At 42.7% G+C, this 24,501-nt stretch overlaps 1 protein-coding gene across 1 annotated transcript; it reads right to left on the bottom strand.

Annotated features, from left to right (window-relative positions):
- Window positions 1-5,451: 5,451 nt before the first annotated feature.
- On the bottom strand, window positions 5,452-14,817 carry ACOD1 (aconitate decarboxylase 1). The gene is made up of 5 exons (XM_047720162.1): window positions 14,680-14,817; window positions 11,131-11,292; window positions 10,180-10,269; window positions 8,154-8,359; window positions 5,452-7,228 (listed from the first exon to the last, which is right to left on the bottom strand). Exons 1-5 carry the CDS (start codon window positions 14,776-14,778, stop codon window positions 6,283-6,285), a joined length of 1,503 nt encoding a protein of 500 aa, XP_047576118.1. The 5' UTR covers window positions 14,779-14,817; the 3' UTR covers window positions 5,452-6,282.
- Between the last annotated feature and the right edge of the window lie 9,684 nt (window positions 14,818-24,501).

Below are 24,501 nucleotides of genomic sequence, written 5' to 3'. Positions count from 1 at the left end.
CATGGATGCAAGAGACAAAGGGGCTTGATTTAACTCTCCCATTCCATCAAAGCTGTCTGCCAGCACTCTGGCTCAAAAATGCCCATGCTTTTGACTCTCCTGGAAAGGAATCATCTAGAAAGGAATGTGGGGAGCCAGCATTTCCCTATCTTACCTCAGCTTTTTTTGTATGTGGTGTGGGGGGCAGGAGATGGTGTGCAGGGCTGTCAGTGCAGAGGACCCTTATGTTCCCTCCCCAGATGCATATCCCCTCATGTTCTCTGTCAAGGTCACTTGGTGTGCATAATAACCAATATCAAGATCACCTTGAATGTTGTTGTCTCCTCAGGAGAGATCATTTTCTCCAACCTTTGTTGTTTGTCTGAAACATCTATCAAGATGGATAAACTGAGGCACATTAAATTTTTTTAAAAAGATTTTATTTATGGGGCGCCTGGGTGGCTCAGTGGGTTAAGCCTCTGCCTTCGGCTCAGGTCATGGTCTCAGGGTCCTGGGATCGAGCCCCGCGTCGGGCTCTCTGCTCAGCAGGGTGCCTGCTTCCCTTCCTCTCTCTCTCTGCCTGCCTCTCTGCCTACTTGTGATTTCTGTCTGTCAAATAACTAAATAAAATCTTTAAAAAAAAAAAATAAAATAAAATAAATAAAAATAAAAAGATTTTATTTATTTGGCAGAGAGAGAGTGAACACAATCCAGGGGAATAGCAGAGGGAGAAGGAGAAGCAAACTCCTGCTGAGCAGGGAAGCCGGCATGGAATTCTATCCCAGGACCCTGGGATTGTGACCTGAGCTTAAGGCAGATGCTCAACAGACCGAGCCACCCAGCTGCCCTGTATTAAATTTTTTTAAGAGTTTATTCATGGGGTACAGGGGTGCTACAGTAGGTTGAGCATTTGACTCCTGGTTTTTGGCTCAGGGCATGACCTCAGGTTGAGCCCTGCGTCTGGGCTCTGTCTCAGCCTGGAGTTTGCTTGAGATTCTCTCTCTCCTTCTCCCTCTGCCCCACCTGCTCCTGCTCACTTGCTCACATACTTGCTGTCTCCCAAATAAATAAATAACGTTACATTCCATTAAAAGAAAAGAGCTTATTTGGGCAAAAATTTATTTGAATCATATAGCATCTAACCTAGCCAGATAGAAAGGAGCTCCAAGGAGCTTATAAGATGAAAAACTTTTATAGGTAGAAGGGAATAAGAACAAGGAAGTTACATTAGACAAAATAGATTGGTTATTTCAAGGTTACTTTCCTTTTCAAGGTTACTTTTCCATCCTTATTTCAAGGGGATGGCAGGGGTCTGTCAGGCATATTACTTAACTAGTGTTGTTCTGCAAATCCTGAATGATTGGTTTAAGATTCCATTTCTGCAAGTGCTGAAACTGTAAATGAATCTCATTTTAGTGGTGTGGTGCTTAGCATAAAGACTCCATTTTGGGTCTTTTGTCTTGGTTTTTTGTTTGTTTGTTTTTTAAAGATTTATTTATTTATTTGACACACAGAGAGAGAGATCACAAGTAGGAAGAGAGGCAGGCAGAGAGAGAGGAGTAAGCAGGCTCCCCGCTGAGCAGAGAGCCTGATTTGGGGCTCGATCCCAGGACCCTAGGATCATGACCGGAGCCGAAGGCATAAGCTTTAACCCACTGAGCCACCCAGGTGCCCGTGTTGTCTTGTTTTTAGCAGGGGTTATTACTGGCCCGAAGGGATATTATTACTGGGGGTATTATTACTAGCCCTTAGATCTTGGGGATATTATTACTAGTCCTTAGATCTTACCACTAGAAATTTCTGAAGTGCATAAAGACAGGATAATTAAATTGTACCTGAAGGCCATAATAGAAACCACCACTTTGATCTCCTGTTTTATTTACTATTCAAACAAATTAATCACAGTTACATGATATTTCTTATCAAATAGCATAATCCAAGTGATAGAGAGCCAGCCATAGAAAATTCTACACATTTCTAAGTACTGTTTTAGCTACATCCTACAAATTTTGATATATGCTATTTTTGTTATTGGTTAGTTCTGAAAGATTTATAATTTTTAATGACAGTTTGTTCTGTGATCCAAAAGTTACTTAAAAGAATTTTTATTTCCAAATATTTCAAGCTTTTCCAATTATCTTTTTTATGTTGAATTTAAACTTAATTGCATTATGATTAGGGAAAATGATCTATATCGTCCAATCCTTTGTAAAGTTGTTAAGACTCACTTTATGGCTCAGTAGATGGTCCTTTTTTTGTAAATGTTCTGTGAGATTTTTAAAAGATTGTGAAATTTCTAGTTGTTTTGTGCAGAATTCTCTATATGTCCTTTACATAAAACATGTATATTGTGTTTAAATATTGATGTAGTTTACTTACTTTTGGTTTCCTTGAGAGATCAGTTACTAAGAGATTAGTGTTAAAATTCTCTCTGTGTGGTATTGGATTCATTTATTTCTCCTTGTAGTTCAGTATTATTTAAAATTATTTTAATTACCTACTGATTTGAAATTTTTGTCATTATATAGTCATCTTTTTTGTTTCCAGTAATGCTTTCTGCTTGAGATCTGTTTTGTCTAACATTAACATTTATTTACTCCAGCTTGCTTTGGTTAGTATTCCATACATATTTCTCCCATCTTTTTACTTTAAACTTTTTTGCATCCTTATGAGTCTTGAGTAACTTATTTAGCTGGATTTTTAAAATTTAATTTAATTTATTTATTTGTCAGAGAGAGAGAGAGAGATCACAAGTAGGCAGAGAGGCAGGCAGAGACAGAGGGAGAAGCAGGTTCCCTGCCGAGCAAGGAGCCTGATATGAGACTCGATCCCAGGACGCTGGGATCATGACCTGAGCCGAAGGCAGCCACTTAACCAACTGAGCCACCCAGGCATCCCTAACTGGATTTAAAAAAAAAAACAAACCTTATGATGACACCAAAAGCAGGGACAATAACATTTTTTATTTTTGTTTTCTATATTTTTTAATAAAAATTTTTAAATGGTAAAATGGAGTTGATCAAAACTTAACATTTTTGATCTTTAAAAGAGACCACTAAACACTTGAAAAGACAAACCACAGACTGGGGGAAAATATTTATAAAACATATATGATAAAGAACTTGAACCCAGGATATATAAAGAATTCCTACAACTGGATAAGAAAACAAACTAATTAAAATAATTCTCAAAAATAAGCAAGAATTAGTCATTTGGAAGATGCAAACTGAAACAAGATACCATTACATACTCACTAGATAGGCTAAAATAAAAAAGACTGACAATTCCAAGGGTTGGTTAGGGTGTGGAGAAACTGGAACCCTCATATATTACTGGTAGAAATGTAACGTGTTAGAGCTACTTTGGGTAAGTTTTTTGTATTTTATTTATTTAAATTTATTTGACTGAAAGAGAGAGAGCACAAGTAGGCAGAGTGGCAGGCAGAGGGAAAGGGAGTAGCAGGCTCCCCACTGAGCAGGAAGCCTGATGTGGGACTTGATCCTGGGACCCTGGGATCATGACCTGAGCCGAAGGCAGACACTTAATGGACTGAGTCACCCAGGTTCCCCTGGAGAAGTTTTTTTTATAAAGTTAAACATGTACTAACTAAATGACCCAGCATTCCAACTCCTAGTTATCTACCCATGAGCAATGGAGGTGCTACCTCCATTGGAGGTGCTGCCACACCAAGCCATGCAGGTGAATGATCATAGAAGCATAATTTGTACTAGACCCACTGGAAGCAGTCCACTGTCCATCAACTAGTAAATGGGTAAATAAATGTATATTCATACAACAGAACACTACTCATCAATGAAAGGGAATAAAGTACTGATACATATGTGGTAGAAAAACCCATTATGCTAAGTGAAAGATGCCAGACACATAAGATAATATACTATATGTTTCCATTTTTTAAAAAGATTTTATTTATTTTAGAGCAGAGAAGAGAGGGAGACGGAGAAGCAGATTCCCCACTGAGCAGAGAGCCTGACGCTGGGCTTGATCCCAGGACCCTGGGATCATGACCTGAGCTGAAGGCAGACCCTTAACCGACTGAACCACCCAGGTGCCCCTATATGATTCCATTTATATGAAATGTCTGGACAACTATAGAGATAAAAAATGGATAATTGGTTGCTGAGAGCTGGAGGTGGGAATGGGGATTAATTCCAGGCCTGCAGGAAGAATTTTGGTTTTTGCTTTTTTTGTCATGACAGAGGTACTCTAGGTATTTTGATAGATATTTGGTAGAGGTAGGTATTTGGTAGAGCATGCAATTATTGATCTCTGGCTGTGAGTTTGGGACCCACATTGGGTGGAGAGATTACTAAAAATAAAATCTTAAAAAGAAGTACTCCAAAACTGGATTGTGGCAATGATTGCATTGTACATTCAAAATAGATGAATTAATGATATGTAAATTCGATGCTAATAAACGTATTAAACATTGTATTTAATGTACACATAGTCTTTATATATATTTTTTAAGATTTTGATTATTTGACAGAGAGACAGTGAGAGAGGGAACACAAGCAGGGGGAATGGGAGAGGGAGAAGCAGGCTTCCAGGTGACCAGGGAGCCCGATATGGGGCTCAATCCCAGGACCCCAGGATCATGACCTGAGCTGAAGGCAGACAGTTAACAACTGAGCCACCCAGGAGGAGCCCCCCCCACCTTTTTTTTTTTTTTTTTAAAGATTTTGTTTATTTAAGTCTTTGTATTTTTTAACTGGGGTATTTAGTCTATTTATTCTTTTTGTAGTTATATATTTAGATTTTTTCCTGTTTTTTTTCTTTTTTAAGATTTTATTTATTTGACAGAGAGTGAGCAAGAGAGGGAACACAAACAGGGGGAGTGGGAGGGGGAGAACCAGGCTCCCTATTGAGCAGAGGGCCCAATGTGGGGCTCCATTCCAGGACCCTGGGATCATGACCTGAACTGAAGGCAGACGCTCAATGACTGAGCCACCCAGGCGTGCCTTTCCTGTTGTTTTATATTGTGTTGTCGGTATGTTCTACTTATTACATATTTCTTTTCCTCCTCCTTTCTTGCCTTCATTTGGATTATTTTTTATCCTAATTCCATATTTCTCCCTCTATTAACCTGGAAGCGATACATTTTACTACTGTCTTATAATGGTTACCCTGGAAATGTCAACATGCATACTTGCAAATCATAGTCTAGAGTTAATAGCTTTGCCCTCTTAAATAACACAAGGAATTTAGAATACATTCACTATAATAACTCCCTGCTTATATCTGTTGCTAAAGTTGCAATTTTTTTTTTTAAAGATTTTATTTATTTGAGAGAGAGAGAGTGAGAGAGAGCATGAGAGGGGAGAAGGTCAGAGGGAGAAGCAGACTCCCTGAGGAGCTGGGAGCCCAATGTGGGCCTTGATCCTGGGGCTCCCGGATCATGACCTGAGCTGAAGGCAGTCACTTAACCAACTGAGCCACCCAGGCGCCCTAAAGTTGCAATTTTTAACCCCATAAAACGTTTTTATTATTTTACAAAATCAATATTTTTAATTACTCACATATATACTTTTTTTTTCCTGTCATCCTGTATTATATCTCAGACTCTTCATCCATGGTATTTTTCCTGAGAAATTTTTAAAACAAAAGGCAATATATTGCAGTGGTTAACAGCATGGCTTCCAGAGCCAAACTCTTTTTACTTTTTACACTGCTTTTTATTTCTGCTTTATCAATAAGTAAACTGTGGCAGAGGGTTACCCAGCAACATGCCTAGGGTCACATTTAGTAAGTTGTAGGGGCAGGATTTGGGTCCACTAACTCCTTATATTTAAACCCGGTAGCACCCCCTCCACTGTGGAGGGTTTGTAAAAACCCGTGGTCTAAGAAATCTGTTGGTGGCACAGTAGGCCAGAGGCCTTCTCCACTGTCAGCAAATTTACATGTAGGTTCAAATTCCCCCTTCACCTTGAGGTTCGTGAAGTTCATAAAGAACTCCTCTGTAAAGATTAACTTTATAAGCAAATTAGAGGTGACTTGAATTTCAGCCTTATGAATGCTTATAAAATCAATTTCTCTGTGTTTCTTGCATGTTTATTATTTTGCTTTAGGTAATTGGAACTGTCTGGCAAAATTTATAGGACAAGACTCCTTCCATAAAAATCCAATTCTGTTTCTGGACTCTCTCCAACTTGCTTCCCTTATTCTGGGCCAGACCGACTGTAAGCCCTGGCTTTATAAGCTAATCACCAAATTCTCCCCAATATAGAGTCACTTAGATGTTGATAAACCTCAGGAGAGATTGTATGTTGGAATTGTTAAATGCTAGATAGATTTCGAAACCATCTCTGGTGGAGAGGGTCCTTTCAGCAGAGTGGTCAGCACAGAACAATCTTCTAGGTCTTCTAGATTCTTGATGATCTCTAAAAGCCTTTCTACGGTGTCAGAGGACAGCATGCTGGAGGCATTGGCTCTGAACTTCTCTTGCAGGTCCTCCTGGCTCAGTGGTTTTCTCCAGTGGCCGTAGAAGGTGTCTGAGCACTCTGTAAAGGTGGCTCCATCCCTGAGAGTGACACTTATCTCACAGTACAGTGTGTCGAAGCTGGGCCGGTTGTCCCGAGGGTGCTCCAGTTCCACCTTCCTGAGCAACTCTCTCACCTGTGGCCTGTCGATCTGGCATTTGTGGAATGAGGGGACGGTGATGCCACCATCGAGCAGTGTGGTGCAGGCCACATACTGGAATGAATGACGAGCTGCATGCTCCGAGTCTGGGAAGGGCCTGTTGACATACTGGACATCTGGAATTCTGAGCACAATTCTCTCAACATGGTCAGTGGGAAGCAGGGCTCCGTCTGTTACGAGGTGCTTCCGGACGGACGCAGCTGCGTCCGCCACCCAGTGCGTGGCCAGATGTGCAGGGAACCGCTTGAATGCCACGTCCTGCTGGCCCAGCATCCAAGTGTGGGAATCTAGGTCTGGTAGAGCTTGTGGGGAATAGTTGGCATAGAAAGCCCCAAAGCCTGTCTGCATATCCAAGACCTGCTTGTTTCCTTGGAGACCCAGCATTGCTAGAAAAGCCGATTCCATGCCATGCCTGGCAGCATTGCCCATATGAAGAGGCTTGGTCTGAGTGGCAGCATTTGCCATGGGTGCCCCGGCATGAGAGACAGCAATAGCCAGGGCCTCTTGGCACTTCGCCATGCTGAGCCGTAAAAACTTGGACGCTGCAGCCGCGCTCCCCAAAGTTCCTACCACTGAAGGGGGGTGGAATCTGAAAAGTGAAAAAAAAAAAAAAAAAGAGCAAAGAGCTGGAGATTACAGACCTCAGTCACCAGGAGGCAGTAGTATAGTAGTTGGGAGTGTAGATCCTGCAGGCCTGCTGCCTGGGTTCAAATCTTCACTCTGCCACTTACTAGCTGTGTGATCCTAGGAAAGTCACTCAACTTTTCTGCGCCTGTTTCCTCTCTCATAAAATGGTGCTAATAATGATATCTACCCCATAAGGTTTTGTGAGTTTTGAATGAATCCACATACTTATAATAGTGCCTGATGCAGTAAATTTTTAATAATTTTTGCCAGAAAGGCAAAAGTTGTTTGCTGAAATCACATGTAGCCAAATAAAATATGCCATAAAATATATGGCAAGTAGCCATAAAAATGGAGAGCCTGGTGGAAACTGTGAAAATTCACTGAGAATTCCAACCTACTCCTCTCCTAGCAGGTGGGATCAAGTGGAAAGGAAATACAAGATTGAACTATATGATACAGTCAACATGTGACCATTTTTGATCAGTGAATTGAACAGTTTCACAACCTTCTCAATGTTCTTAGTCTGAAGGACCTTAGCAAATGTCAAAGTAGATTCTGCTTTGAGATGGGATTAGAAAGATTCAGAGTACCCGTGGATACCAGAATGACAGGAATCATCCTTGAGCACGAGGCTCCGATTAATTTTATGCTCATGGTTGCTTGACTCTCTAAACCCAAAGGAGACTTTTCATTAGTACTTCTGAAGTCATACCTTTGTTTATGGATATATGGTTCGATATGTGACGGGAAAATTGACTTAGCAGTCAGCGTTAATGTTAATATCTTCAACTGAGCTAACCTTTATGTCAGAAGGCACCACAGAGATAATGACTGACAGGTGAAGGGGGAACTTGTCTGCCTCTGGATGGGACAGATTCTCTCCATACCTCTTTGGTATGTCACTGGCTTCCTTGGAGAAATGCATTAATTGGCCTTGTACTTCAATCCCAACATTGAAAGCGAGCAGCAGATCAAGGCCAGAAAACTTTTGACTTGAAGGGAGAGCTTCTGTTAAAGCCATGAGGACAGGAAGGACAGCTCCGGAAGGGTGGGTGGCGGGATGCCATGTGTCATCAAAATCCATTGAGTGAATCTGTGTAAACAGACACACAAAAACCAAGAAAGTATTTCCCTGAATGCAATGACCAGTAAGAGTTTAGTTTAGTAATAACTTTATTTGATATGAGATTTTTAGACCTGATTATCTGAAAATAAAACCTATAAGCTGGCTGTAATTCTTGATCACATGGCTGGGCACAGGACATGCTGTCCTCTGCTCAGAGCAGACAGGACTTTGGGGAACAACTAGAAAGCCTACCAATTAGCTTGGATCTTACCCAGGTGGCGAGAGCTCTCTGCCACAGCACCCGGAAAGAGCTATATCCCCCTTAAAAATAAGGGTGTGAAAGTAGATGGTTGTTCCTCTCTCCCTCCTCCACCCTTCAAACAAGTTGCACTAAAAGTTTAATGCCATTTATTCCATATCAGGTCATAAATTTTTGTACCTTTTTATTATGAAATAATTTCAAACTTATGGGGAAGTTGCAATAACTCTTGAACTCAGATTAACTATTTTTAGCATGAGCAGGGGAGAGAGGCAGAGGGGAAAGAAGTAGACTCCCCACTGAACGGGGAGCCCATCTCAGGGCTTGATCTGTAGACCCAGAGATCATGACCTGAGCTGAAGGCAGATGCTTAACCAATCTAAGCCATCCAGGTGCCCCAACTATTAAGCTATATTTTAAAATCATTATTTGCTGCTCCAAGGTTTTATTTCTCTTCATCCTAGCCATTTGCTTATCCCTTATATGAAATAGTAATAACCAGAAGTTCCTTAAAAATAGAATTCCAGGGACACCTGGTTGACTCAGTTGTTAATAGTCTGCTTTCAGCTCAGTTCCTGATCCCATTGTCGTGGGATGGAGCCCACATCAGACTCCGGGCTCAGCAGGGAGAAGCCTGCTTCTCCCACTCCCCCTGCTGGTGTTCCCTTTCTCACTATGTTTCTCTCTGTCAAATAAATAAATAAATAAATAAATAAAATCTTAAAAAAATAATAAAATTCCATATTGGGGTACCTGGATGGCTCGGTCAGTTAAGCGTCTGCCTTTGGCTCAGGTCATGATCTCAGGGTCCTGGGATGGATCCCCATGTCAGACTCTGTTCAGCAGGGAGTCTGCTTCTCCCTCTATCTCTGCCCCTCCCCCTGGCTCATGCTCTTTCTCTCTCTTTCACTCAAACAAATAAATAAGATCTTTTAAAAAATAGAATTCCATATCTATGGGATATGGTTGGTTTGGACACTGGACATTTACTCCTGGATGCGCTATTTGGGTTTGACTTTTAATATTCCGAGTTACTGTCCCACAAACCATAAGAATATCTCAGAAATTCCAACACATTCATATCTAACTTATATCTTGTATATAGATACAGACTGCCACTGATACACAAAGCGAAAAAATTGTCAGATGAAAAGTGCTGATTTTTGCTTCAGAAAATATCGACTGCATGTGGTCATTGTTTCTTTCTCAATAATTATCTGGTGACTGAGAGGATGGATGAAAAGCTGGTTATTCAAGAGAAACTGGTACTGGTCACAACACAAGGAACTGAGTCTGGATATCAGGTTTTATATTTTTTGCTATATATATTCCAGATTTAGATAGCTTACACTGTTTTTATCTAAATCCTCCATCTTATTTCCCATACTTCACAATTTGTTTGAAAAGCATCAATTCACTGTCAAACACAAAAAGTGAAGCAAGTACATAGAAAAGAGGACAGACCACTTCATCTCTCTGAACTTCAATGGTTCATCCATGAAATATGGAAACTGAAAGATTTCTGAGATACTTCCTGGCTCTGAATTGTTATTGCTTAACAGTTGAAAAGATTTGTAAACCTCCTTACAGCCACACCGTTCACAAAAGCAGCATATGGTGGCGGGAGCCTTAACTCTGGTCGACCCCAAACACTGCTGGACACATTGGAACTGTAGATCTGGAACGAAAGAATATCAGTGAGCCATACAGAGTGGAAACACAGCATGCCAAGTTGCCACTTCAAGAGCCGTTCCTCATCTTTGGAGGCATTACTTTAACAGTCCTTATATGAACACTTCGTTGTGGATCGTAGCCTTAACCATTGGATTCCTCTCTTCCTTGTAGAAGAACACAACTTTCTCCACAGAAAGGAGGGGAGATGTTGTTGCTCTATCCCAGACTGAGATCCACAGGTGTGCCCGGGGATGCAGTCTGAATTTATTCTTATTTATGCCTTGAGGTTAAACAGGAGGGAAGGTGGACCAGTTGTCCGTACCAAGCACATCCTTTGGAGAGTGGGTGTTCGTTCTGTCTCCCACATACACACCCACTCCGCTCAGAGTGCTGAACCAGCTTTTTCTCCAGAGACTTTTAAAGCCTTTGCCTGAATAAATAGTAGCTGCTATTGGGGAAGACACTCTTCCTAAGATTGGTCTTTAGATAGGAACTTAGTGAAGAATACAGGTGAATATTAAAACTCAGATAAATAGAGCGTAAAATCATATACAATAATCCTATACACACCAAGTACTATCTCCAAAACAGAGTAGAATAATAGGCCACAAACACATATCCCCGGGCACATTGGTGGGTATACCTCATGAGCAGGCTTTTTTTTTTTTTATTAAGATTTTATTTATTTATTTGACAGATCACAAGTAGGCAGAGAGGCAGGCAGAGGTTGGGGGGGGGGGAGCAGGATCCCCGCTAAGCAGAGAGCCCAATGTGGGGCTCGATCCCATGACCCTGGGATCATGACCTGAGCCAAAGGCAGAGGCTTTAACCCACTGAGCCACCCAGCCGCCCCCAAACTTCTTACCTTACTATATTCGCTGGCTTTATGAAACACTTCTGTACTGGTTCCCAGGAAGCCAACGCCCAGGGTATCCAGAATCATTCTCTTGCTTCTTTGAATAACATGATCAGTCAGGTGCCCCACGGCCAAGCCATGGATCACTCTGGCAAAGCTTTCTGTGACAGACTTTTAAAAAAGAGTGTTAGAACAGTGCTATACTCAATCGTTATTTGCTTATTCCTTGCTATACAAGAGCTTGAGGTACTTTTATATGAAGAGTTTTGCTCCACTAGGGGAAACCTAGTTAATCAACTTAAGTTCAGTTCCTGAGAAATGATAAGCATGGAGCCCCTGCTATGTGTGAGGCAAAGGGATGTGGAAATATGCAATATCCAGTTTCTGTCCTCGAGGACACAGACCAACATGTAGATGTTGGCCACAGAGTGCATGGGCTATGGCAGAGCAAAGCACAGAGTGAGGAGACGATAGGGGGATATCTTGCCCGTAAGGTGGGCATGCTGGGGCTGGTGGGTCATCTAGGAGCTGCCATTATTAGATACATGCCAGGTGTCACGCTGACTCTTGTAAATATAGTATCCACCGAATGCCACAAGTTTCTGGGTAGGTGTTATGAGTGTCATCTTGCTTTGCAGGTGAGGAGACCCAGACTTGATGTCACTGAGTTACACAACTCTTAAATGGAGGAGTTTGGACACAAATTCCTATGGGTCTAACTCCAGACTGCTGCATGTAATTATTAAACCATGTTTCCTAAAGAGGAAAACAAACATTGAAACACACAGGGTTCTTGTAGAAAATGAACATTTCTAGTCCCTACTCCGAATCTCCAGAATGAGACTACCCCCAACCCCCAAATGAACTAGAAGCTTTGGAAGCATAGGACAGGATTCTGTGTTTTCATTAAGATCTTTAGGTGATTCCTAAATGTTCTAGTGCTATTGTGGCCAACGTGGTAGCTACTCTCCACATTGGCTATTGAGCATTTGGAAATGTGGCTAGTCCAAACTAGAATGTGTCATAAGAGTAAAATAAACATTGAATTTTGAAGACTTAGTAGGAAAAAAAAGTCTATAGAGGATCTCAATAATAATTGTAAAATATTGATTACATGCGAAGATGACAGTATTTAGGATGTATTGGTAAGTGAAATATACTATTATAATTCATTTTATCAGCTTCTTCTTACTTTTTAAAATATGGCCACTAGAAAATTTAAAATACACTTGAGAACCACTTCCTGTTTATTCTTGTTGGTAGAGATCACCTGGAGGTGTCGATACCTGGACTGGTTATGAAGACTTAGGGGAGTCAGCAGGTGAAGGTGCCCGGGACAAGGATGGATGTTAAAGGCAGAGGTGGCAGCACAGACTGGGGCTTGGAGGTGCGAGAGAAGCAGTGATTTAGGTGCGAGAGATGCAGAGCTGTACACAGCGGGCAGAGGTGAGAGGGCTTTGCTGGCTAGGACCGAGTGGCAGAAGTTCCACCAGGCTGGAGACTGTGACTTAAAGGGGAACCATAGTGCTAGCTTTAAAAAGGTCAATATTGGGACGCCTGGGTGGCTCAGTTGGTTAAGCCGCTGCCATCGGCTCAGGTCATGATCCCAGCGTGCTGGGATCGAGTCCCACATCAGGCTCCTTGTTAAAAAATAAAATAAAATAAAATAAAAAGGTCAATATGATCAGACTGTTCTGCAGATCTTCGGAGGCCCTTGTGTAGCAGATGGATTGAGAGGGTAGACAAGGGCAGGCAAAAGACTTCTGCAATAGCCCAGGGTCTGGGCGGGGATATGGCGGTGCCCTCTGCCAAGAGAGGGAGCGCAGGAAGAGGGGCTGCTGTCCAGACAGCGATGATGGTCTTGCTGTGAACTTGCTGAATGTGAAATGCCCATGCCCATCCTAGCGGAGAAGACCATTCCGCTGTCGCCCACAAACCAGATCATAAAAACCTGCAGTAGTATTTGCAGCAGACTGTTTTACAGTTCCTTTAAATATCAAGTTCTTCAATGTGTAGGCAATTATTTTGTTTTCTACACGTCTTCCCAAGAGAACATCTATTATGTGTAGCTAAAAACACCCACTCTTCAATTGTATCTCACGACATGCCTAGCACTTAGCACCACTTAGTAAATGTCAGCTTGTTTGCCTTTTCTGCTCTGATTATTGCATCATTGTACAACTTCCTTTGCCTCTCCGAGCATCAGATACCCATTTTAAAGCATTAGCGATATAGGGCGAGGGGTTTTTGAATCAGAGGATCTGGGGCGTCTGGGGTACCCTGAGTGATCAGTGTGTGGGCAGAGGTACAGAGATGGAACCAGTGCCCAGCTGAAAGTCCTCAACCTGGACACCAGCTAGTCCCCTATTTTCAGTCTTCAGATGACCAAGTCTCAGAACCAGTGCCATTTTCAAAAGGATGGGCTACATGGTATGTCTCTGAAGCTCTGATAGAAAGGTGAAGGGAGCCTGCGGTGGGAGAGAGCAGGAGAGAAGGTGGATGGGAGAGAGAGGGTGTTGGCGTAGATGTTTCTCATTAGGATGGAGAATAACAATAACTTTGATTGTCCTGCTGCTAGGAATGTGGGTAAACATATTTAGGGACAGAGGCAGGGAAGGAAGAAAAAGCATTGGTTTCATGATCCACCAAGTAAAACTTAAAGTTTTGAGAACTGGTTGGATCCCTTGTTCTAAGCAAAATGACCTCTTTTCAAGCTCTCTTTCCATCCCCACAGCTCCCACAGTTGAGGGCATTTAGTGATTAGTCATTCATCTCTCTGGGGTTTGCTCTGGCTTGGGAGAGGCTTATGGGGAGTGTGTGTCATCAGCCCAACAACGTGAAGCCTGGAAGGGGACTGTGGCATCTGTTTGCATGATCCCAGGGCGCTAGTGACCTACAAAGGTAGGGCCCCCTGGGGATCTCCTGACAAGTCCCGCATAGCACCAGAGTCCCACAGAAATTCTCCCAAGAAGGGCACGTGAGACCGTAAACATGCAACTGCTCAGCTGTCTGCAGGATTGAGCCTGTCTATTTCTAAAATGTTTTTTGGTCTTCCTGATTTTTCTCATGGCATTTACAACTCTTTTTAGTAAAATACTGTGATCAGTGTATAAATTAAGGCAAAACATGCAGCCATTTGATAAATATTTTACAAGGCCTTGCCACGTGTCTGGCACTGTGCTAAGCTTTCTAGAATACCAAACCAAGATGTTAGGATTCCTGTCACAAAAAGATCATCTTCTCCAGGGAACTAAGGACAGTAAACAGATCATCAGGAGGCAATCTGGCCATTCTGGGATGGACACAGACAAAACCGAGAGATAAAATTCAGTGAACTTGTAATGCTCATTTTCTTCCTAATTCTATGCAACAGAATCACATCTCTTACTGGGAAAGCACCAATGAAAAAAAAGTTGCAGGTAATTAGATAGCCCAGAGGCTGTGAGAAATGCCAAAATGTCATTTTTGATGAAGAAGCAAGAAGCTATAAGGACATTGAGAAAAGGAGAGGTAGGCTAGAACACCAATTTAAATAAGCCATGTAAAATGTGACAATACCTTGAGCATCATGTCGAAAGCAGAGGCTCTCTCAGGCACGAACCAGAGGAGGACTGGGTTAGCTAGGTGACTCCCTTTATACCTTTCACTCCAGCCCATTCCCTTTGTCTGTGTTGTGACGCTAGAGTTTCCACTATTTCAACACCTCCCATGTACGTACGCTCACTTCAGCTTCCTGGTGATGAGTTGTCTAACCCACCAGGGGATGAGGAGAGAAACGAGGAAGGAACGGAGAGGTGGTCAAATGATTTCTCACAGACCTTGGGGAAGTGCACTGACAGCGAAGCTAGGATTGCTTCTTGGGCTTAGATGCCCTGCATCAAACACAGAACAATATGCACTTCTTTATCCAGTACTCCCACTTCGAAAAGTTTATGCTAAGGAAATCGGCATGGATGTATGGGAGAATCTAGTGAAAAAAAAAAGTGCACAGATTTGCTAGAAGATTGAAAATTAGAAACAATCAATTCTAAGAATATAAGGAACAATTTTACCTTATGGAGTAAAATAGGGCATGGGTAGTGTTTAAGGCACACTCATTTCTCCCTTCCATGTCACCCTCTTGGTCACCATTGTCTGGGGACAAGTGTGCCAGCCTGAGTTCCTGGTAGCTTGAGATGAAGAATCTAGAAGGACATTGGGAGTTAATCACACTTTTCCCCAGCTCGAGCCTTATTTGGTCCTGCCCTGCATTTTTACAGATTCAGATCTCTGCTTCCTGGTCCCCTGCCCAGGGCAATTGCCCCACAGCTCCTTTGCTTCTGATTAATCACTGTGTCTTGGCTACTGTGGATCTCACTCTGCTTCTCTGGGTAATTACTGTTTCCCTTGGGCTGTCTAGTCTTAGACAGTTGGTTTATACTCATAGTGGTCCCCCAAACAGGTTATTTAACATCTGAGCAATTCCTAAGACCACTTTTACAAGAAATGAAAAATAGGCTATGATAACTTTAAGCATCTCATTGCGGAAAAGCTTTATAACAGAATAATGAGGGGTGCCTGGGTGGCTCAGTCAGTTGAGTATGTGCCTTTCCTCTGGGGTCATGATCCCAGGGTCCTGGGATGGAGCCTGCATCTCCCTCTCCCTCTGCCTGCTCCTCCCCGTGCTTGTGCTCTCTCTCTCTCCCCCTCCTCTCTGTCAAATAATTAAAATCTTTAAAAAAAAATAAAAATAAATAAAGGTATGATGGGTTTAGTAAGTCTGATGAGCTTTAACAAGTTTTGCCCATATATATATATTTTTTTTAATGTGTCAACTTGGCTATGCTATGGTATCTGTGTGTTGGGTCAAATACCAGTCTAGATATTGCTTTGAAGGTATTTTAGCATTTAAATCAATAGACTTTGAGTAAAGCAGATTATTTTCTATAATGGGCCTCATCCAATCAATAGAAGGCCTTCGGAGAAAATACTGAGATCCCCCAAGAGGGAAGGAATTCTGCCTCCAGACCACGGTTCAGACTGAAGTCCCCTGTGTCCACTCTTCCCTGGGTCTTCAGCCTGCCAGCCTCCCCTGCAGATTTCATACTAGCCAGACTTTGTGATCACATGAACTGATTCTCTGAAATCTCTATCTTACTTACATGAATTCTAGTCAAATACACACACACACACACACACACACACACACACACACACACACACACATTCTATTGGTTTTGTTTCTCTGGAGAACCCTAATACAAAATGCCCTCAGGACCAGCAGCTTCCATATCATTTGTCTTTGTATCTCCAGTACCTTTAATAGTCTCTGCCCCATTCTGGGTTCTGTGTGAATGAATGTGTGAGGGGAGGCATGACTGTGTACCCTATGTGGGTATGGTAGCTCCAAGTCCCTCCCGTATTCTAGTTTTTGGACAGTTGAGAAATTGCATTTCAGCCCCCAGAGGAACATTCTACCTACATGTCCTAAGATGGATGGCAAGAGGTTTTCCTGAAAGGCTCTGGAGCTGCTCTGCATGCATGGACTTTTGGAAGGCTGGGACCAGTTTCAGCTCAGGAGCTCATCCTGGGGAGGGATGAAATCTGACCTTGGGACTAGTTGGTGTCATGGAGTCATGACAGGAGTTTAAAGAGACCACCTGGCCAACCCAGCAGGGCTTTGCTAGACATTCACACGTCCCTGCCCCCACACAGTGGCTACTTCTCTGTTGGTCTTCACCAGATGTAGTCCTTTCAGGTTACGCTAGATGGTCTCTGTTTACTTCTTTTTCTTTTTTCCCCTTTAAGAATCCAGACTGATCATCTTCCTCTTCTTGTTGCAACACTCCTATACATGACAGCACATTCTTGTTTGGTCATGTTTTCAGTGTAGTTCTCAGAAATTACACTTGACTTCTTGTAACTGGGAAGGTGTCTGCTTACTTGTGGCATATCAGGTCTTCCTGAAGTATCTTCATGGTCCTGAGACCTTATCGTTGCTCTTAGAAGTCTGTTGTTTCATCTCTTCTTTAGTATGGGTCATTTGTACAGAACCCAGTTGTCTTGTGTAGATTTTGCTAGTTTAATTTGGAGAGCTATTCTGTGTGCCCCTGCCCTGGGGGTCCCTCATGTTGCTCCAGTGCATGAATAACAAGGAATAGGCCCAAGAATGAATAGGACTGATCATGTTTCAAAGTATTAAAATTTTAAGGTAAATAAATAGTGGAAAGTTGGGGTGGAAGAAAGAAAATGATTAGGAATGACATGATTAAAAAATAAAATAAGTCCAAAAGCAAGGTTGAATACAGCCCAACAAGGATAGAGTAGGTGAGTAAGCTAAAAATATGAAATGCCACACAGTACACTCGCATAGGTTGTGAACTGCTCATATGTGGGAGGGCTCCACGTACATCGCAGACATTGTAGCTTTGTAGAACTACCATGTTAATGGCGTAGCAGAAGACATGAAGTTTTTCATTCCAATGAGATCATTATAACAATTTTTCAGATGAGGAAAGTAAAGTATGCTGGAAGACCATTCTGCATGGGTCTCACACATATCTCCACATTTTGCCAGCAGACGCATTGACTCTTTATTCCAGATTATCTTTTGAAGAATGTGCGTGGTAAACAGCCTTGGAAAGTAGAAGTATTATTTCTTTGGAGGAAAGGGCAGGCAGGCTTACTGCCCACTATAAAAGACTTAGGTTCCTGAATTCAGGGTTCCTCTCTCATAATAAAGTTCACTGCATGTGCAGATGTCTCCTCTTTCTGTTGTTGTGGGAAAGGGGGATTTTCTTCCTGCAAGAAAAACTGATACTCTTTCTGTGAGTAATAAAGTTCTTTGTCTCTGGCCCAGTTGTCTCATGTCTTCAGCCACCATCCATGAAACTGTGGTAGGCTACATCATTAGCTTGCTTGTACGATAATGTCTCAGTCCTTGACAAGGTGTCTGGAAGAAGGGGAGCATTTTTCTGAAGAGCAAAAAGGTACTCTATGAACAACCAGGAGCCAGAAAAGAGCGAGCTAAGTTCAGAGCATAACATAAAGAGGAGACAAGGTGGGGATAATCAGCAGAGACTGTTTTTCTAGCCATTTCATTGATTGTCTATGTACAGTTAAGCCCCTCACAACTTCTAAGATCAGTGCTGACCTGAGTGTAAGATGCTTGACCCTTGCTACCTAAAAAACTCAAGTAGGGGAGATTTTAGAAATCTGTTCCTCAGATCAGGCCCCAGACCACAGAAACAGACTCTCGAGGGGTGACATGCAGACATCAGTATTTTTTTAATCCTCCCCAGATGATTCCATTTGTAGCCAAGGTGAGAGCCTAAGATCCTGAGATTTACTGATGATGTTACTGTTCTCCTGTGGAGTCAGCCCTTACTGGTCTCCTGGCTTCCACTCTGGGATTTAAGGCTTGCTGCCTCTCCAGATATGTGCCTGGCTTTGTGAAAAGCCCTACAGTTGCTCTAGCTCTAGCCTGCTCTTTCTCAGCCTTTCCCTGGGACCCACAGATCTCTCCAGATGCTGTCTCTTCTCTCCATGCAGTTCTGACTTTTGTCTGATTTCTCCTAAGCTTGTGTCAGGCTCCACTGGGCAACAAATTATTTCTTTAATGACCCTTAGCACTGGAAAAAAAAATGTAGGGTCCTTCTGCCCTTTATGCCTACTTGTAATAAAAATTAATATTTATGAGACACTGAATATTAGGCACTATTTTAAGAGCTTTATATATATTAATGTACTGTTTAATTCTCACAAAACGTGAGATGCAGGTGAGGAAGCTGTGGTGGTGAGAGCTGAGTGACTTGCCTGAGGTTACCCCATGACGTGGGAGAGCCAGAACTTAGAGATGGGCAGTCTGGCTCCAGACTCAGCCATGCTAAATGGTAAAAGGAGTGTATAGAAGTTGAATGATATGTTCCCCCCAGGTATCTATACTTTGATGCTTTTTTGGGAGGAAATGTCAAATTCTTTAAAAAATTTAGTCTTACATTTTTGGTGTCCCTGCTTAGCAGATGCTGTAAGCACTTGCCCGTTTCCTCCATTGGGCAACTGAGCGCTGCTGTGTTACCTCATGTCACCCTTCCCTGACGCTAGGTGGGGGCATCAGTGCTGCCTGCACATTGGATGCAGAAGACATACCTGCTTGACAAAGTTTCAGCTGGCACCTGGCAGCATCTGTTACCCCAAAGCGGACTCACTAGTGTGGATGGATCTGTTAAATGCTCATTTCCATAACTGAGCATTAGCCTGTCTGGCATGGTTGTCTGAGCCCCAAGACAGCCTTGGGTCTCTTCATCATGGGAAATAACCCAACACTTAGTTCATCTAGGCAAGCAGATTTACTTGTTTAGAAGAGTGGTTCTCGAACTATGTCTATCAGAGTCACCTGGAGGGCTTGTCCCTAGAGTTTCTTTTACAAAGTCTGGGAGGAGGTCCAAAAATGAGCATTTCTGACAAGTTCCCAGGTGGTGTCCCTGCTTCTGGTGCCATAACCATGTTCTGGGAACCATAGGCTTACACCAGTGCTGCTGCAGTGTGGTCTAGACACCAGCGTCCGCCGGTTGCTGGAAATGCAGAATTCTAGGCCCAGCCTGGACCTATCAAATCAGAATCTGTTCAGTAAGTTTCTCAGAATGTGATTTGGGTGCATCTTTAATCATAATAAGTATTGGTTTAGATCGTGTATTTTGATTCCATTTAGGACTTTTAATGTCAAACAAGATAAACCTTATTGGATATCAATATCCAAAGGACATTATACTATATTCTGGCCACAAAGGAGACCAAATAAGAATTTATGGGTGACTTAGGGCAAATCTATTACAACTCACTCCAGATGACTCAGCACTGTGTCCTTCTAACAGAGAGAAGGTAATGTCTTCAAATTGATAGCAATTTAAAAGATTATTAATACTCATATGCTCAAAGCAGCCTAATGCCAGAGGGAAAAATGAGCTTTTTTAGCTCCTTCTCTTTCAGTAAAAAAATGGCTGGCATAACATACACACTCAGTTTAAAGGTTACTTAGAGTTTGAATACTTTGAAAATCAGTCAGTTAGAAATACAGACTGTTAGTTCTGGGTCACTGATGGTAGGAGATAGAAAAAAAGTACTATTTTCACAGTTATTCTTGCATTTTGGAAAAAAATAAAGATAGACAAGATAAAGTATGTCAGCTTTGCTTTCTAAAAAGTGGGAAGAAAAAGATTATCGAGATTCTTGTTATGTTTCCTAGTTTCAATGAAGAGTTTTGGATATCGAAAGTCAAAGATGAACGACCAGATGAGCATCCAAACACAGTAAGAGAAAATAATTTGCACATGTCAGTAAATTCTGATGAGCTGCACGAGAATAATCAAGCAATACCAACAAAACTGCTACTTCGAGCCCAAAATGTGCAAAATGGAATAATTTAGTAAATGTTTCTGAAATATAAAATCTTAATGATACAAAAGCCCAAAACTTAATAATCCAAATAGCCATCTTTCTTGAGTGTGTATGATGTGCCAGGAACTGAGCTAAGAGCTTTATCTACGTTCAACACAATTTCATTGTCCATCCTGGTCCCATGGCTGCTGGTATTTTGCATATGAGGAGACCAAAGCTCAAGGAGCCAAGAGTCTGTATGCTTCTTTACTTCTCCATGCTGTCAGTATGGACACTGTCTGCGAGAACCTTTTGAAATACTTACTAGCTTATTTTGCCTGAATGTTGCTGGTAGGAGGATACAGAGGAAAACATTCACATATTTACTTACCTTGCCTTTTATTAAGATGAAGAATACTGGGACGCCTGGGTGGCTCAGTGGGTTAAAGCCTCTGCCTTCAGCTTAGGTCATGATCTCAGGGTCCTGGGATCGAGCCCCACGTCAGGCTTTCTGCTCAGTGGGGAGACTGTTTCCCCCTCTCTCTCTGCCTGCCTCTCTGCCTACAGTGATCTCTGTCAAAAAAAAAAAAAAAAAAAAAAAAGATGGAGAATACTTTCGGTGACCAATTGTCTTGATGTGCCTGGGACTGAGGCGGTTCATTGCCAAAGCCTGGGAAAGTCCCAGGCACACTGTGATGTTGATTAGTCTCTGGGAAATTCAGGGAAGTGCAGTCCCTGAGTTTAGGCTCTGTAAGCGGCAGGCTCCGGGCTTTTTTCTAGTTTTAGTTAACGAACACTTCTTAGTGAGAAAAGGGGACTAAAAGCACTGAAGTGCCTTAAGATCTATTCTTAATGCATTAATGAATGCTGAGCCTTCCTGTCACTAGAATTGGCTTTTTTTTTTTTTTTTCTTTTAAGCAGGCTTCCCACTGAGGAGGGAGCCCCATGCAGGACCCCAGGATCATGACCTGAGCCTAGGACAGACACTTAACCTACTGAGCCACCCAGATGCCCCTAGAATTGTTTTTTTTTGTTTGTTTGTTTTTGTTTTTTCTCTTGGCCATGTTGATGGATTTGTGGGAGATAGTGGGCCTGAGGAGAATCACAGTCTTACTTCTGGAAACCAGATACTGTGATTTGCCCCATGTAAAGGAACATGGTGAAGTAATCAGCTTTGAATGGTCCTGAATGTATTTCAAAGGCTTTGTGCACTTTGACTTTTAATTTTTTTTTAAGATTTTATTTATTTATTATTTGACAGAGCACAAGCAGGGGGAGCAGCAGACGGAGGGTGAGGGAGAAGCAGGTTCCCCGAAGGAGAAGCAGAGAGCCTGATGCAGGACTCATCCCAGGACCCTGAGTGGAAGGAAGATGCTTAACCTACTAAGCCACCCATGCGCCCCTCCTTTGACTTTTTTAACTGGTAAGTGAAAAGGCCAGCCTTCTTGCTGTACACAAGCAACCCCCCTATGTTTTTAATTTTGGCTTGTGAACGCATCTTTAGTGAAGTTGATGTGGTTTGAAGTAGTGGTGGGGTTTGGAGCCATTGGGCAAGAAAGAATTCTTGAGATGTCTTTGGTCCAAAAAGGTGATTAAAACCCTGGAACAGGACCCAAGGGCAGAAAGAACTCCCTGGGGTTGTGAGGAATGGCTGATTATATACTTAGGAGCTGGGGGAGGTAAAGACACTGGGAAGTTTCCAAAAAGGACTTTGATATGCTAAAGAAGACTCCTGGGACCCTGGAGGCCTAGCTATTGTCAACTAAGGTTGTTTTCCCTCTAAGGAAGCACTAGCAGTAAGACAGTTTGGGTTCCCGGGAGGAATGTTATACTCTGCCTGCCTCAAGTATTTGTCAACGGGCTGCAGGTTATAAGGACATTTAATTTTTTCTACATTGCCTCTGCCTTTGTTCTCCCCATCAGAGTTTTGTCTGTGGATCTCCATAGGAGCCTGAGTTGAGGGCACAGCCCTTCCTTACTCAGTGCCGGTTTTACTTCCTTCTGCTGGGAGTCCCAGCATTTCATGATCTTGGGGTGGGGAGGGCAGGGAGCAGTTCTCATACTAATTTCTGCCTTGGTAGATGGGGATCATGCAGGTAGTATAAAGTCAAATCATAAGACCATGGAAGGGCAGACGTATGATTGTTCATTCTTGTGGGGAGGTACTTTCCTGCCCCTACTCTGAGCCCACATGGAGATAGGCAGGCATTCTTGTTGACTCTCTATACTGGTGGGTGGTTTTTTCTGGTGTATCTAGGGCTGCCAGATGAAATACACAGCTCCCGGTTAAATCTGAATTTCAGATAGGCAACAAATAATTTTCTAGGGTTAGTATGGCCAGATACTATACTGGACATACCTATATTAAACATTTATTTGCTGTTCATTTGCATTACTGATTTAACTAGAGTGCTGTTGAAGGATAATTGGAAGGCAGGCAAGCGGGGACAAGGCTCCCCCCCGCCCACCAAAGGAAGAGACCACTTTCAAAAAGGATTTTACAGGGCGCCTGGGTGGCTCATTTGGTTAAGCGACTGCCTTCGGCTCAGGTCATGATCCTGGAGTCCTGGCATCAGGTCCCGCATGGAGTCCCGCATCAGGCTCCCTGCTTGGCAGGGAGTCTGCTTCTCCCTCTGACCCTCCCCCTTCTCATACTCTCTCTTAAATAAATAAATAAAATCTTAAAAAAAAAAAAAAGGATTTTACACCATCCCTGAAGGAGCCCTCCACCCTTTCCCATACAATAGATAGGTGACAAAATCTGATTGGGTGACAGGCAGAGGGAAGGTTAATCAGATTGAAACCGTCTGCCAATAAGTCCCTTAAAACTCAGACTTAGAAACTGGTAGCAATCTCTTTGGGTGCCCTCCCTCCTTGGGAGCTTTGTACTGTCACTTTGACCCTTGCTCTGCTGCCTACAACACTGTCTGATCTACCTCTTCATTCTTTGAAGTGGCGTGACCAAGAACCGTGGGCACCGATGGAGGAAAAAAATCCTCTAATACTATTGGGTCCATGGTCAAAGGAACGAGACTGATACAAAGCGGGGTCAAGCAAGCTTTATTTCGCGCCAAGCATCAAGAATCAAACTAACCGGCCGGGGCTGTCTCTCGCAAGGAGGCAGCAACCTCTCTCTGCCTTACAGACTAGCCTTTAAGGGCAAAGGCCATATGGTTGGGCCTGGCCACACACAGGTGGCCAATGAGATTGTAACACACAGAGAAAATTACACAGTCATGCTAGGTCACACACGGGTGGCCAATTGAATTACAATTTACCCTAGTAGATATTTGAACTAGCCTATCACCTTGGTCAGAATTGGCGCCCAAAAGGTGCCCAAAAGGCGGGGCCCATACTCCTTGGTAGCTAGGGAGACAGTATGTGCACCCCACTGATTGGATGTCTCCACCTGGCCTGACCTGCCCTTGTATTTGGGCTTCCTTACCTGGGACTGGTTTCCCGGACTTGCTATTAAGTAAGTTCCCTGAGGTGGGGCAGGGTCAGTTTAAGTTTTACTGCATAAACAACAAAATCACTGTTTAACCCAAGATGGAATCCCTCTGGCTAAATAGCCCCTAACAATACTAATGTTATTATTTGCTAAATATGGCAATTCTAGGTGTAACTTTTACTTAGGCCGAGGTCTTTTGGAGAGTCAAGCTTCAAATGGAGTCTCAGTTGTAACTTCTCAACTTGACTGAGGTCTCCTGCTTCCATGAAGACTTTAAAATCTCAATTCTGAGAGTTGTCTGGGTCAGTCATTTAAGCGTTTGACTCTTGATTTTGCTCAGGTCATGATCTCAGGGTCCTGAGGTGGAGCCCTGTGTCACGACAGGCTCTATGCCTGGTATGGAACATATTTAAGATTCTTTCTCACTCTCCCTCTGCGCTATACCCCCACATTGTGCCCATGTGAGTGCACGCACGTGCTCGATTTCTCAACCCTGAGGTCGTGAGGCTAGCATCAGACTGGAAAGCCCCACCAACCACATGATTGACACACTCTTGGCTCCCTGGCTTCCTATT

This window comes from Lutra lutra, chromosome 3 (assembly GCF_902655055.1).
Source record: "Lutra lutra chromosome 3, mLutLut1.2, whole genome shotgun sequence".
Taxonomy (NCBI): domain Eukaryota; kingdom Metazoa; phylum Chordata; class Mammalia; order Carnivora; family Mustelidae; genus Lutra; species Lutra lutra.
This window is presented reverse-complemented; position numbering and strand designations above follow the sequence as displayed.

Excerpts from the sequence above, each read along its gene's own strand:
- ACOD1 (XM_047720162.1), bottom strand. The coding sequence starts at position 14,778 with ATGGGCTGGAGTGAAAGGTATAAAGGGAGTCACCTAGCTAACCCAGTC. Across the intron at positions 10,270-11,130 it reads AAGCCAGCGAATATAGTAAG|ATCTACAGTTCCAATGTGTC; the intron begins GTAAGAAGTTTG and ends CTTTCGTTCCAG. Across the intron at positions 7,229-8,153 it reads GCCAGTGACATACCAAAGAG|ATTCCACCCCCCTTCAGTGG; the intron begins GTATGGAGAGAA and ends TTCACTTTTCAG.